This window comes from Astatotilapia calliptera, chromosome 9 (genome assembly GCF_964374335.1).
Source record: "Astatotilapia calliptera chromosome 9, fAstCal68.1, whole genome shotgun sequence".
In the NCBI taxonomy this organism is placed as follows: domain Eukaryota; kingdom Metazoa; phylum Chordata; class Actinopteri; order Cichliformes; family Cichlidae; genus Astatotilapia; species Astatotilapia calliptera.
This window is the reverse complement of record NC_137430.1, coordinates 24,765,555-24,781,803: the sequence shown is the minus strand read 5'-3', so window position 1 is coordinate 24,781,803 and position 16,249 is coordinate 24,765,555. Positions and strand designations below refer to the sequence as shown.

The following is a 16,249-nucleotide window of genomic DNA, read 5'->3' as shown; positions in this document are numbered from 1 at the left end:
ATTTTACATTGATATTGCAATGTCTGTTAAATGGGTATATTCAAATTCAAACATTTTACTGAAAGAAGCACAGATGAATGGCTTCTATCTGCAAGCACATACATAACTCACATATTAACACATGCACATGAACTGAATATTCTTACAGCCTCAGAAGCAAACATAAGGAGATGAAGGATACAGGAAATGCCTTATGGGGTTTGATTTGGCAAGACTCAGTCCAGTGGATCAGGAGAAATTGGCCCATCTCGTTGCATACTGCAATACCCAAAGGGCCTCTCACTCATGACTGTTCATGCTTCTAAACCTGGCTCTCAAAATAAAGTTAGTGAACTGTGCAGTTATTGTAGACATAGCTGGAATTATCTATGCAAATTTCAAAGCAAGACTGAGCCTCCTGAATGCTAATAGTGAATGATGGAAAGAATTACAGCAGCCAGGTGGATAACATACAGGATTGGTTTGGATAGATATTAAAGGAAAAAGAAATCCCTCCTGGATTTTCACTTACAGTGGTAAGCCTGTAATATGCAGCGCAATGAAGGGGTCACATGCATTTTGTGTAAAAGTGTTGAAATGTTTTAAATTAATCAGTTTTACTTTTGTGTGTTAATTAAATTCCCTCCCCCCCCTTCCCATTTTTGTTTTGTAGTATGCCAGCTTTGAATCTCTCTGTTAGACAATGAGTGAAGAGAAAAGCTATTTCAATGCTGGAGGACAGACACCAAATACTGAATAGGCTGCTTACAGATGAGCAATAATCTAACAAATCCAATTTAGGTGAACTGCATGAGATTAGTGTAGACTGTATTAAATCAGTTTTAAAGCATGTGCTGTGTGATAAGTGAGTGCTAAAGTGTAAATAAAAAAAGCAACATTAACCATGCTAGCTCTTGCATGGATGGCCTTAAATGCTAACAGTGAACATGCTAACATGCTAATGTTTACAATTGCTAATTGTTTTTTTTTGGGGGGGGGGGTTAGCGTTTAAGCATGTTTATTTTTTTTATTAACACAACACACAGTAGAGTTTGCTAATTAACATTAAACACAACATACAAATAAGGCTAAGAAAAAGTGAGCCAAATTCATGCTAGTTCACGGTTCTAGATTAATTTCATCGTGGCTGCACCAGTAACATCAATGCAAAAGAGTTCTAAAAGTAAATAAATAAAATGGATATGAAGTTAAATCCTTCTGCTGTCTGTTAGGGCTTTGCCATTTCAAAGCATCACATCATGCTACAGCAAGTATGCAGGACAATGAAACAAACCCCGAGATATGTGAACAACAGATGCATGTCAGTCTCCAATGACGATTTAATACCTATAAAGGGATAAAGGGAGGTACTCACAGCACAGTACTCTCCAAAATATACAAGGAAACTACTCCTGCTAAAGGTGGAAGCAACAAACTTGTTTCACCACTTGAAGCAAAAATATATCATTGAGTGCAACAAGGCCACGAAGGGCTCGCAAAGAGGAGATACGAGCAGTTGTTGATGTGCAACCCCAAAATAAACAAATGACTCACCTGAGTATGGCTGGAGCAATCGCTAGTTGCATTCCATGTTGCAGGAAATCACTAATGTGCTTAGATGGTAGAAATGCTTTAAGCGACTGGTTAAAAAACTCAGCCCTACAGTAGATACAATATCCCAGGTTAAAAAAAATATGTTTATCATCAAATTTTATCATGTGGAGGCCTCCTTGGCTTTTAGCTTGAAGCGAGTTTAGTTTTGTTTTACTTTTCACTTACAGCTTCCAGGGAAAACACTATAGGCTACTTATGTTCTTACATTTAATGCTGTGTCCCTGTAAATAATGCAGTCTCACTACAGTTGCATTATAATGCAAAATTCAATGGCAGTGTGTTTGAATTTAGCCTGGTATATTCTTAATTCAATTCAATCTCATGTTTCCATAGTTTTTATTCTGTGGAATGTAACACTACTAAAACTTTAGCCGCTGCACTCTGTCAAGCATAATGAAGGAGAGCATTGTAAAATTGATTGTGAAAAACATAGTATTTGATGTAATGCCAATATTTCAAATGTTGCTGTTATGCTTATCTGCCTCATGTTGGATTTTAATTGGTCTGTTTCTGCATGTGTCTCATAGCTACACTCACATAACAGATTCTAACTTAAAGGCAGTTTTGATGCTTTTTATCATTAATGTCAGGAGCTTTCAACTGGCCACCAGTGTCCTGTTCTGACCTCACAGCAGTCTCGCCCCTTGATTAAAATAATACATTGTAAAATGCCTTTAAAAGAAGTCCCCTGTAGACGAACTCCTAATAATCAAAAATAAAATAACGTCACCTGTATTTGTCTATTAATCTCTAAGTATAAAAATAAACCCAGAAAAAAGCAACGTACAGCTCCAGTAAGTGTATCTGTAGCCACTGTAAGCACTACTCCCTGCATGTTCTCCTTCTACCTGTCCCTCCTCACTCTTCTCCCTGCTGTAGTTTACTCTCTGTGTCTGGTGCTGCTTGCTATGCATCATGTTGGCCCAAAATGACGATTGATTGCAGTGCCACTGCTTTTGTAATCCGCTTAGGATGGATTTTGCATCTAAATCACTTTATTATTTATGTGCCTAACTCTTGCCAATGCCATTTGGAGGCGGTATGATTGGTGATCCATCAAACATTATCCTTCACTTTGGTCATTAATATTGTAATGGGATGGACCTTCAACATGAAACTTCCAGGTGGAATGCGAATCTCTTCAGGGAGGGTCAAGCTACTTAAAACAGGAGTCAACAGAAGAAAGATTATCAGGTGTACTCGCTACCAGGCAGGCTCTCCAGAGATGTTGTTAGCCTGCCCTCTCTCCGCTATCTACCTCTCTCTCCTCCACTCCTCCGCTCCCAGCTCACACAGCAGCTTGTATCTTCATACATGGCCTTGCTTAGAAAAATATAGGATGTTATTCTTTCATTGCCCTTTTTCCATCAGGGCTTCAATCACCACCTGCCAATCACACACGTCTGCTGCTTCCAGGCACGCACTTAAGCTCACCGTGCCACGTCAGGACACGGTTGAAACAACCACCTCTGTAGATGAGAAAAACAAGAAATGATAGATATTCAGCTTACCACATAAAGGGCAAGTGTGATATGCATCGCAAACATTTGATGCGAATACTTCAAAGGAGTTTTATATAATCAGCTTTTTTATGAAATCTCTGAAAAGTTTCAAAGACCCAAGTTTGATGTTAACTCCTTGCGAGTCCTTCCACTTAATGTTAAGGTAGCGTAAGGGTTATTTTCAGCGTGCCGTATTAAAAATCGGCACTGCAACGATGTGGAGGCTCCGGGGATGCTGAAAAAAAAATCTGTCGTTCGTCGTCTCCATGGCAGCCCCCTGAGCCCAGAGAAGAGGGAGGCCATACAGATAGAGCTGATACCTCTCAATGGGTGAGGAAGGCAACTGCTCAGATGCATTTGAGGTTCATGGATGCCAGCAATCATCATGTCACTGAGCCACAAGAAATTCTTCCAGTCAACTTTTAGCCAGAGGGCAGGGAAGGCACCAGAAGTGAAAGGAAGAGACATTTGTACTTTACAGTACATGTAGAGCAGCTGACCTCAGATAACTCTAAATACTTGAGCGATTGTCCTACGAGGGATTTTATTGTCATCGCGGAGAATAGTTTGCATCTTTCAGAAAAATGAGCGAAAAGTGTTCCGAGTTCATACAATTCAGCATTTCTGTTACGCATTCAACAGATGAAATGTGTTTTTGTAAAAGGAGCTGCTAATACTGACAAGTTTCCCGCAGTTGTTTTGAGTGCTACTGAGTCTTTGATAACAAATTTATTGCTTTGTTTAGTCTCTTCATTCTCATTTGCATTCAGTTAAAGTTCCAGCACACTACCATTGCCAGCGCCAGGAAGAAGAAAGGCACAGCTAGCAACTGGCTTGGTAAAAACTGCGAGGTTTAATTGTTTCAGCTCCATGGAGAGAGACACACAAAGCAAAACAAATCAAGGATACTGTGATATATATAAATTGAAAAACAATGTCTTTCTTTTCTTTTTTCTTTTTCTTTTTTGCATATTTTTCATTTATCACTCTTTAATGTTTCAGATGATCAAACACATTTTAGACAGATTTTAGACAAAAGATAAACCGAGTAAATACAAATCTGTATTTTTATTTATTGTTCTTTTATCATTCAAACCTACCTGTGTGAAAAAGTGATTGCCTCCTAAACATAATAGCTGGTTGCGCCACCCTTGGCAATAAGAACCGCAATCAACCATTTGTGATAATTGGCAATAAATCTTTCAACTCAGTGTGGAGGAATTTTTAATTCAGCCACACTGGAGAGTTTTTCAGCACGTACGGCCTGTTTAAGGTCATGCCAAAGCATCTCAATCAGATTTAAGTCCTGATTATGAACAGACCACTCCAACACAGTTTTGTTTTTAAAAAAAACTGTAGAACCAGGACACGTTCACCCCCGTTTCAAGTTTTTTCCTTGTGTGGATAATGGCTCTCACTGTGGTTCCCAAAGCCGTAGAAGTGTCTTTGCAACCTTTTCCAAACCGATAGATCTCATTAACTTTCTTTCTCAGCTGTTTCTTTAGATTGTGGCATGATGTGTGGCTTTTTGTGATATTAAAGCCTGCTTTACTTTGTCAGACAGGTTCTGTTTAAGTGGTTTCTTGATTTAACAAGTCTGGCAGTAATCAAGGCTGGGTGTGGAAAATCATGATTTGGGGGTGGTCACTTACTTTCAAATAGGGTAAATGATAAATATGTCAAAGAATAGGAAATCAGGAAGGAAACGCACACTTTTTCACTGCACTGTATATTTTCTACTTTTGATTTTGGCATTAGAGCTCCACTGTTGCACGTTTGATATCCACAAATCAAGAATCCTTGCTTTAAATACTGCCAACACTGTGGCAAGGGAGGTTTCTTTACTGTCTAGTATGTACTGGGGCTTTTTTTTTTCAATGTTTCACCAACAGAGGAACAGAGGAAAGCGTCTTCGTGTCTGATGTGATGCTATATTAAACATCTGCGCTCCTGCAAAACGAGAAATTTCTTCAAGCTTGTATCTGCGAATTGCACAGAGATACAGCGCTCCACTCAAAATAGCATCACACGTACTATTATTTGGTAATGATTGCTGTGCTCAGAATCCTAGCTACGATCTCACGAACTCCTACTCATATTTGATAGAGTAATGGAGCATCCATTTTTCATTCTGCAGGCGAGGGGAGGACGGTGCTGCCAGCTTTGCAATTTTAGAATTTTTGCATTTGCTCATCTGCGGTTTTTTAGCTACACACACACACACACACACACACACACACACACACACACACACACACACACACACACACACACACACACACACACAAACATATAGCACATATACAGTAACAGTCTCATCTGCAGTGGTGGCAGCAGGCTATGACCTCTGACACTTGTGTATCAGCGAGTGCACAGATTAGTCATCACCTTGGGTCTGCACAACTGAAGTGGAGCTGTGCAGTCGAAATATGATGTGATTATTCCACTGACCTCTTTTCCCACTTCAAAACTGTGCTTTTTCAAACATTCCTCTCCCCCCACACAAAGATTTGTTGATTCGTCTTGCGCGGGCGGTCAATGATAACAACAGACATTGTCAACAGTGGCTCAAACAGCAACACACATGAATGCCGGTCCTTTAGTAACAGAGCAATGTTAGCGTACCTGTGAAGCTGACGTGCAATCAACTTGCAGGTAATAACCCTTTAATGAAATGTTTTTGCACAGGAAGCCGGATGCTTTGGGGAGGTCATCCTTCATCACAAAATCATTACGGGGCTGATTCATTTCTCTGCCATGTTAATATAAAAAGCATCAGCTTGGCAGGATGAGAAGAAGGGTGGTCTAAATTGTCAATTAAAGATCTATCTTCCAGTCTTACTTACGCCACATGACTTGCAGACTGAGTGATAGCAGTGAAGGCTGGATTGTCTTGCTTCGTGTGAAATGAACTCTGTAGTAATGAAAATACTTTTAGTTATTATTGTTTTCTCAACCAAAAACAAGCAATCACACATGAAAAAGAGTCACCTGTCTAGCATTAAAGTCACAAATGAATCAGTTTAACTCTTATTAGGCCTTCGGTGGATTGCTCACATATGGTTTTGGCTCCGTCGGCTGATCAACCTTCTCGTGAATGGTTTTAATAACAGTTTTTTCCCTGCTAATTCACTGATTGTAACATCCATAACAATAAATATCAAACTAATGCACATCCTCAAGAGCAAAAACACATTAGCTCACATTAACCAGTCAACGAGAGATCATCAGTGCTTGATACTGATGTTTTATCTTGATAGAGAAATAGTATAATTAAAAAAAAAAATCTTATTATTATTATTATTATTATTTGTTTTAGAAAGCTCCAATCACACAATCAGCGTGCAGGGGAAATATCCAATAATTGGCAAAGAGGAAACACTTTCATGAACAGCTCAACATCTTAACAAGAGAAAAGCAGCTGAAAGAACCACATGAGTAGACTTTTATAGGAGGGTGTGAGAGTCAAGTCAGACTACCGGTGTCAGACTATTGGTGTTTTGGTAGATATAAGCTGTGTCGAAAGGAGGCAGATCAATAACTTGTCTGGTTGATGCAGAACAGACAACTTTTAAATGAGCTCTGCATTTTCTTTCATTAAATGTTCCCTTTTCAAAAAGATTAGAAAGATCACTTTCAAGTCCAAGCTGACAATCAAGCTGTGTCCTTCTTTACTCCATAGTCACAGAAAAATCATGGTGGAACCAAAAGTTTTGTGTCTTTATGATACAACATCATAAAGACACAAAACTGCAAGGTAACCAAAGTGATCATGTAGGTCTACCTTATTATCCACTATTATGTCCATTGTCTTGGCTTTGTATCTATGTTCTTTTATGGGTTCAGTTATTATCGTACCTCTTCAATCTTTCCGTAGGGAGCCTCGTGTTTCTTTGCAATGAAATAAGAGCCTAATGACAAATATCTCATTTTACAGAGAAGAGGCTTTCTCTTGGAAACCCTTCCAGCCACGCCATACCTGTCTAGTCATTTTTAGTTCATTGTTATTAGCTGTACAATGCACTGAGTCTGAGTGAAGGAGAGAGATCATTGTCCTGTTAATTTGTCCCAATTTTGTACAAACTTTGGCTGTTGGTTAGATGGCCTCACATTTGACTCTAGATTACTTTGGTATATAAAACAAGCCGAATCATCACCTCTCCATTACTGTGCTTAACACTTAGTATGATGTGTTTGTGCTGAAATGCAGTATTTGGTGTTTGGCCATAATGGACAGCATCATGTTTGGCAAACACCACTTTGTCCAAAAGATATTCATCAAGAAAGTTGATTCAGCTGCAACTTTTCAAACCATGCTGCTAATTTCTTTCTAGACACAAGAGTAGGACAGGTTTTCTCCTGGCAGCCCTGAAATGAGCTATACTTTCTCCATCTTTCACTAATTGTGCTGTCATAAACTTCAGCATTTAAAATGCTAAGTGAGGCCTGTAGAGCCTGAGATGTAGCTCATTGAGCAGTCTGAGGACTGCACAGTCTGACCTTGGGGTGGTACATTCACTGGAAGATTGGTAATTGGTATGTTTTCCACATGTGAGTATTCTTTCTCACTGCAGAATGAAGCATTTCTAATTGTTTGGAAATTGTCCTGCAACACTTCCCTTACCAGACTGGCACCAACGATTCTTTCTTTAAGATCGTTTCTGGTGTCTTTCCTCCTTGGTAATGTTTTAACCCACACTAGAATGCTCCAGACCTGCAAACCACTAAAACGTCTGCATTTATAAGGTGCTCACACTTCCTGATGTAATTATCAAGTGCATTGATTAGCAGCACCTGACTGCTACTTAGTCTCTTAAAGTCTCTTACGGAAGCTGTAAGAATGTATTTTGCTTTCTGCAAACTGCTTCTGCATCTGGTTTGACTTTTGTTATATAAATAATGACAAAGTGTAATATACCATGTTTTGGAATTCATCTGAGATTGCATTTAGTTAATTTTAAGATGTGCTAAGGACCAAATGGTTAATTTGGTCCTTAGCACTGAAAGAAGGTTTAATTTCTTTTTACTGTTATTGCATTATGACTAACACTCAGTAAAACCTGCACATTGCACTCACTGCAGAGCCCAGGCTCCCTAGTTGAAACACTAAACTTGCTGCAGAGAATTTAATCAAAAGGTCTCTTGCTCGCCTGCCTGCATGCACAGCATTATCTGGTCATGATCATTTTAAAATTATGTTTGATAGCAGTAGTGTCTAGGAATGTGCTCCGCTGTATCTTTGCAATTCACCCCTAGGCTTCGCAAAGATGTTTTAACAAGATAAGGCCCCAGACAATGCCCTTCAGAGACAAAACTTAATTCAACACTGAAACTTAAATTGTAGCTTTGTTTGCTTCTGGAGTGAAGACACACAAAACCGTATAACAATGATTCTTCGGTATTTTTCTAATTTGTTTCCATTTGTATAAAAAGTTAACTTTTGACTCACGTCTTTTGATTGCTTAAACATTTTGCCTGCCAGCCAGGAACAAAACAATTCCAAATATGAAAAGTTTTCCCACTCACGATCCACAAACAACAACAACAACAACATAAAACACAAAAAGTGCACGCACAGTAGAGTAGCAGTGCTTGCACAGCATATTGGAGGTGCATCCCATGCCACATAATAAATTCCATTCCGCTCTAAGTAGTATGTCACAAGAACTTTGACACACTTTCTGCAAGTTGATGTTTAGTAAATGTTAAAATCAAACTGTGCTTACATCCACTAGTGGATCAGTTAAATGATTCAGCAGGGATTTTCTCAAAAACAGCATGACAACAAACACAGACATTTCAGCATTTAGGAGCCAAGAGAGGCTCTAAACTAAAAGCCTGAAAGATGCCTAAGGCAGTTTTTGTTCCCGAGAGAGACAATCCATTCCTCCAGCAAAGATCAAGCCTCTGTATTTCAAGAGGAAAGTGTTTGTGAAGTACAGTATAGGCTATATTTCACTGGGCTTTCATACTAATAAAATCTGCATAGCAAATGATAGATACCTGAGAGCAAAGAGGAAAAGAACAAAACAAAAACAAAGCAAAGACTCACCAAGAGGCTGTCCAGCAATGATACGGGCGTTTTCCCCCGCCACTGCTGCTCGGGCGTTCCTTTCGTTCATGTATTGTACAAAGGCGTAACCCTTGTGCACAGAGCAACCCACTATCTTGCCATACTTGGCGAAGATGACCTCTATGTCGGTCTTCTTGACGATGGCTGTGTTGAGGTTGCCAATAAAGACTCTGGAGTTGAGGGAACGAGGGTCATTCTTGTTGGTCACGTTGCTGGTCTGAGTTTTACCAGTCATTCTCCTCCAGTTGCCCTCCTGGGACACAGACAGAGGGGGAGGGGAGGGGGAAAGCTTTAGAGGACGGGCAGGCCAACTCCAGCTAATTCTGCTCCAAAGGAAGTGTTTAATATTATTTTTTTAACATAACATAATGACACAGATAGTCAAATAAATAAGCACAATTATAGATGGAACCGTTTTTGAAGAACTTCAGGAACTAATTCAGAATCAGTAAAATATCCAATAATACTCTTAAAGAAGTCATTTCATGATAGCAGAGTTGTCACCAGTTACCTAACTGCTGCTTAGAGAAATCAAAAACACTGCAAGTTTAAAAAAAAGGAAAGAAAAAATATAACGGTTTAACAACTGACCTTTCTTGAGCTGCAACAACACTAAATTTAGCCAATTCTGAATGATGATCATTGCTTCTTCATCACATACATGTGCTTCTTACTTACTTACCCAGCCAGCTCGGTGTGCTGGTTTGTGACCTTGGCTAACATGGCATCGTGGTTTTATGTTTCTCAGTCAGACAACTACTTTAAAGAGTAAAACACACACACAGAGTCTCTCTGTGATTCCTCCAGCAACTGACAGCATTGCTGTGAATGGATGTTTTACTGACCCAGCTGGGGGCATGTGATTGGCTGGTGACAAATCCACTGTCACGAAATGTGACATGAAATATAACTAGATAGAAAAAAAGATGAAGTAAAAGTCAAACTTCTGGAAAGGAGATTTTGAAACAGATATTTTACATACACTTAAAATTACTTCAATTTAACTTGAGTCATTTGACATTTATTTACTCATATTACACACCGGAGCTCCATGAAACGCAGGATAATTACTTTTTTCCAGTAATACTTTATATTAACCGTAGTTAATGAATGGAAAATTCATTTTTAATAAAAATAAAGCTTTTACTGTTAATGAAATTGCACCATTATTTAATGCTTACACATCTTTTAATAATAATTGTTCTGTAACTGATGAATGACGGCCTCTGTTAATATTTAGAGTTAAGCGACTATAAGTACTTCACGTTTAACTCAAAAAAGTAGGGCAACTTTCCAATTCTTTCATAAATGTGAAGTAAAGGCAACCATGTCAACTTTTACAGAACTATCTACATGTTGTTTAATTAGATTTTAGATCTTTCGGTGTAATTTTGGAAGGATGAGCAATTTTGAATGAGGAACACAGGTTGTGTTGGACAAAATAAGCCACTCTGAGTGGATCAGGGCAGAGAGTGCTGGGAGATGACAGGATAGGAATTGGAGCCGGGCCTGAATCAGTCTGAATGCATGATCTTTACCCATTCCACATTCATTCTGACAGGTGGAGCTGGATTGATGTTTCTAAGCTCTGCAAATGGTTAATAAATACTATATAGATCATCTATAAACACAAATTGGCTGTCTATTATAACACAACTGTGCGTGCTGTAACTACATGGACTTAGACTGTGTGTAATTAGTCAATAACACACAATCATTTTCACTTTGTGTTTACTTTTGCTTTTACTGCCCTTTTTGTTTTAGATAGTTTAGGTGTCAAACCTACTTAATAGCTTTAGGATAAGATTGTGGTTTTGGTTAAATGACACCAAGAAGGGAGTGAGATTGGCCTTACTGTTGTTGTGGCACGGGTCCAATGCTGTGTGTTATTATATGTACCAATGTTATCATATTAAATTCAAATTATAGCTAGTTTTTAGTAAATGATAAACATAAATGACTTGTTTGATAGCAACATATCATTTTCTTAAAACTTACTAAACTTTTAAACTTTTACCCTTTTTCCTAGTTGGGTTCTACTTTTTTAATGCACCTTTTTGTTGAAAAGGCTGTTGTTGTTGTTGTTGTTGTTGTTGAAGGTTTCCTTCTCTGTATGTAAAGTACAATGTCACTGGCCAGTCAACTGCTTACCTAAGCCACATTTTTCATGGTTGAAATGCTACCACTGGATGATTGTGAGGAGCATAAGAAGAAGCAACAATATGTGAATGTCACAGCAGTTCTCTCCGCTTTGTGAGAAACCAAATACAGTAGCTGTCAGTGAAAAAGCTTTGCTATCTCAATACCCATATTGTTGCATCCCTAATGCTTTGTGTGCCATTTCACTGATCACATAAAGCGTGGGCTGTAATTCGTGTTACAGTTTTATTCAGACTTTTCTGTGCTGTCAAGTTATCAACGTACATTAGCCTCAGCTTTTGTAGGCCTCCTCTGCAATTATTCCTAAATGACCTTTTCACGGCTTGAATGTTAGTTTTCACGAAAGATGATTGGTCGCAGCATCGGGGCAATTATGCCTACCCAATGAAAGGATGCACTATTGAGCGATCATTGTTGTATGTTTAATTACGGTTATCAAACAGCAGATAGGTAAATTGATCCCCCCAAATTTTTCCACCAGTTTTTCCTTTGATTTTCTTTTCACTGCAAGCATGTCGTTTTGTTTTTTTATAGCTGGAAAAATCCTGGTTTTCATTACAGTTTATGTTCCAAAATGGATTACAGTTAGTCCATTAAATACTGTGAAATATTGTGAAGAAAACACTGCATATTTAATATTTGCCTGCTCTGAGTCTCTGTCCCTGACACACTGTGATAACAACTATTCAGCTTTGAGACGAAGAACCTGAATAATGGATCCAATCCTCAGTAAATAGGATTAGTAACCAAGGTAACGCTGATGTTCTTGGAATATCGTGCACGAACACACAAGCGCACACACGTACGCATTTCTGACTGGCAGTCTCTTTCCCTTTACCAAACATAATTTCCAATGCAAACGGCTGTAGACTCCTACGGCGCGGCAGCTTTGATTGCCCACTGCGTAGCGTCAATCTCTGCACAATTACACAGTGTAGTTTTATTGTGATGTGCTGTCCCATAATAACTTTGTTCGGCAATTGGCTGTATGTGGCAGGAGAATAATTCTGAAAAGGTGCAATTCACACACTGAAGCCACAGTAGATAAAGAAGAAAGCTGCCCAGTCAACCAGTAAAGTGGAACAGCCGTGCGATTTACAGAGGAAATATTCTGTGTCATGCATCCATTACACCTGAGTCTGGGATCAGGCAACACACACTACCGCTACTCTTTCACTTGGCAACACATGTTTTATGTGTTATATCACCTAACGTCTCATGTTATTTCTTTGACTATTTGCACCTACTGTGGTCGCACAGCAGCTCGGGTTTACAGTGTTGCATGGATGTGCTGTTTCTGCACGTTGCCACATGTGGGAATAAACTCCTGCTCACCAGCCCTCAAGTGGCCTTGTCATTTATCAGTGGCAGACACTGAAAATTGATGTGGTGCAGGCACACAGATATGCATGTCTTAACTCAAACGAGCACCACAGTGACCACCTAATGCTAGTTCAAAACCCCAGTCTGACACTCCTGCCATATGGATGTTCATGGACAGGTCACAGGAAACATGACACATCAGTGGAGAAGGGTTAGGTTGCCTCTCTAGTTTAATAAATCAGGAGTGGATACTGGCCTTCGGACCACTTTACCCCTTCTTACTGTTATATTTCATGTTGTCTTCTCTGTTGTTTTCTTTAGAACGGGACACTAATTTATTCCATCAGTGGTTTTCCTGCTGACCTTGCCTTTTAGTATATTTACAACCTCCATTAAGCTTCTTGTCCTCTGAGGTGATAGCGTCACAGGGAGAAACATGGGAAAACAGCGCAGGAAGTGATATTCAACCAGGAATGTAATTGGAAAAAGAATTGTTTTAGAGGACCTGATATTTGTTATCAAAAAAAACAGAAACGTGCTCTGCAAACTGCTTTTAGAGGAAAAGTAACGACCTGGTGTTCAAAGCCCACTCTTTAAAAATGATTACAGCTTCAACTGTACTGCCTTTTGACAGTTAAGAGGTGAAGACAGATAAGTCTTCATTTTCACTTTCATGCCGGCGTGGTCGTGTCAGAATAAGTGCCACATTTTTCAAAAGGTGGACGTCTCCTTTGGGGAAAAAAACACTTTGATGTTCTGGCATTACAGAAAAGCGCAGCATGCTTTGCCTCTAATATGTTTTGTAAGAGAAGCCCAATATCATGGCAATGATAAAGACATACAAATAAGGTCAGTAAAAAAAGTATCAAGGTTATGTAGTTGACAGCACTGCTATGTTGGGTTAGCGGTTGAGTGAAAAAAGAAAGGGTTTCGTGCAGAAGTAGCCATATTACTGAGCTCTCTCTTGCTCTGTAATGCATTGTGCCTCGGTAGACAGGCTCTTAAAAGGTTGTTGTTTGGCTCTGGCTCTGCCTGATTTATAGACATTTTTTTTCATGGAGGGAACTCATTGAATTGATTCCTTTTGTAATTTCCTACCACTCCACCACTGTACATTTCTCTTCACGATGCCTCAGCCTCTCTGCTCTGATTGTTGCCTAGGCAGCTCGACGGGCTGAGGAAAGGCCGAAGAAGCTGCTCGCTGAAACAGAACAGAGAAAGGTAACCCGATACACCTTTTCCAAAAGCGTTGCCACCGTGTACCGCAAAGTTAGAATAATTGCTTCAAAGATTTCTTCCATTTATATCTTGACTTAAAATGTGTCTTTCTGCCCGTGAAAGCAACAGCAACAACTGTGAAAAAAAATCCTATTTGTAAATCAACAGCTCTATTTGTATTATAGGCCGCAGAGTATCTCAGTCGTGCAGCCAGCCATAAATATGTGCACTTTTGTGAAGTGTGGTCAGAGGCTGAAACGATTGTGATCCAAAGAGAAACAGCACTCCCAACATTTCGCCTGATTTAAAGGTGAAGGAACAGTTACGGAAATTAAATTTAATATGAACAGAATAAAGGCCGTAAACACATTTAATGCTATACAGCACTTTCACTATTCTATTTGCATCTAAAAAAAAAGGACTCCAGTCTCCAAGATAGGAAGCCATAAAACTAATTCTCTCCACATTTTCAATCAGCTGCTGCCCTTTGGCTTTATGAGTCAAGGTACACAGTGCCGGCCTCAGCTTCAACTCTGCTACACCACTGCAAAGTGGACCTATAAAAAGGAGGAGGAGGAGGAGCCATTCTAATTTTGCTGGCATAGGGTGTTTGAAGTGCTATAAATGTGAGATAAATTTTGTTCAATGGGACATTTACACAGCCTCACTGTTTATGACTATCACAAGTCATTGTTTTTTGTTCTCTGAGCAGTTAATTGCATGGGGTAAGAGAGCAACATCTCTTAAGGTAAGAGATGTTTTTGACTGCTAACCTAAACCATGAATGGGATTTATGGTTTTAAATATTTAATTACTGTTTTCAGAGGCTGCTAAATCATTATAATCATTATAATCTCATCTTCAAAGCTGCCCTTAGCTTTTTAACTAAAATTGGAGGATGATGTAAAAAAACAAAACAAAAAACACTACTGTAGCCTTGTCTTAACCCCATCAACCAGATTTTCCCCTCAATGTTATGTCAATTTCAGACACAAAAGACCTCTTTCAGGTGGTGCAGTTGGGGAAGAGGGTCAGAAGCACAGTATGACACTAACAAAATATGAACAGCAAGACACAAATAACAAACTATAGACACAAAGAGGAGCTAGGTTTCCAGTGACAGAGAGCTGAAGGCTAGGGATCCCAGAAGACTAAACTGGGAGCATAAAGATAAAGCAACCAGGAAATGTAACATTGTTGCATTGAGTTGCAGAATTCAAAAGAAACTGAAAATCTCTGAAGGTACAGAAAAGCAGGACTCAAAATTAAGCTTGAACTAATAACAAGAAAGAATAAACTATTTCCTGAATCTAAATAATAAAGAATATTAAGCTTAAAACGCAGAGACAAAACCTGTTTGTCATGACACTGAGAAGGTGGTGGAGACCAAAGCAGAGCTAAAAGGATCGTTGTTGTTTTACTCACGTTCACCACCTCCTAATACGTTAAATAGGTGTTACAGTCCCAAGACATGGCCTAAAAATCACAGCTCTTAATTGAACCCCATTCTAATGGATGAAGTGCATCCATTAGTGTTAGGTTTGTATTGTTGATTGTCATTTATGCTTAGAAATATTTACTTATATATGCTTAGAGTTTTGTAATTAGTTGTAGATTGGTAGAGGTTTTGATCCTTGATAGTCTGCAAACTTTGTGTGTATTAGACAGCACTTTGGGAGCATGAGAGGTCATACCGTGTCTTATTATTTTATGGTAGGATTAACGTAGTTGCGTCTGTTCTAGTCTAAGTGCTCTTTGTTTAGATGAACTGCAGGACTTCCTCACCGTGTCATCTAGGATGAACCATCTAGGGTGAGGGGGAGGCTACCCTCTTCCTGACCAAGGATGTTTGACCCTTTGATCAGCAGTCCACACACACACACACACACACACACACACACACACACACACACACACACACACACACACACACACACACACACACACACACACACACACACACTGGCAAGGTACTCTTTGTGTGTATGTAGATGTCATATGTTAATGAACTTATGCATATTCATGTAACCTCAATAAAAGAACAGTGGTACGGGAGAACGGACGAGAGCAACTGGGGTCAAGCGAAGGAACGGTGCCTGTCCGGTTCTCTCCCGTGCACGAGAAACATGAAGAAGCTTGCCTACTTGTGTCTTGCTTTGCAGTGTAATTATATTGTCTTCAACGTTCCAGCGGATGGGTTCAAGCTACAAACCTATCAATTAGCTCTCTGCTCATGGACAAAATTTCATCAATCATGACGTCTGTTATGCAACCCCTGTTTAATAAATTACTGAACTTTTCCTCTAGTGTGCTTTTACTTGTGAAATGAGTTTTAAGTACAAGCAATGACAGTAATGATACAATACTCCTGTGTGTAATT

The 16,249-nt window shown here is 39.3% G+C and overlaps 1 protein-coding gene across 2 annotated transcripts in view; it reads right to left on the bottom strand.

Moving 5' to 3' along the window:
* Nucleotides 1-16,249, bottom strand: part of ralylb (RALY RNA binding protein like b) — a 128,506-nt gene that overhangs the window by 60,601 nt on the left and 51,656 nt on the right. For both annotated transcript variants that reach the window (XM_026180041.2, XM_026180039.2), the window contains exon 2: nucleotides 9,148-9,421. In XM_026180041.2, coding sequence (XP_026035826.1) covers nucleotides 9,148-9,403 — 256 coding nt within the window. In that variant the 5' untranslated portion in view covers nucleotides 9,404-9,421. The remainder of the gene's footprint in view (nucleotides 1-9,147; nucleotides 9,422-16,249) is intronic.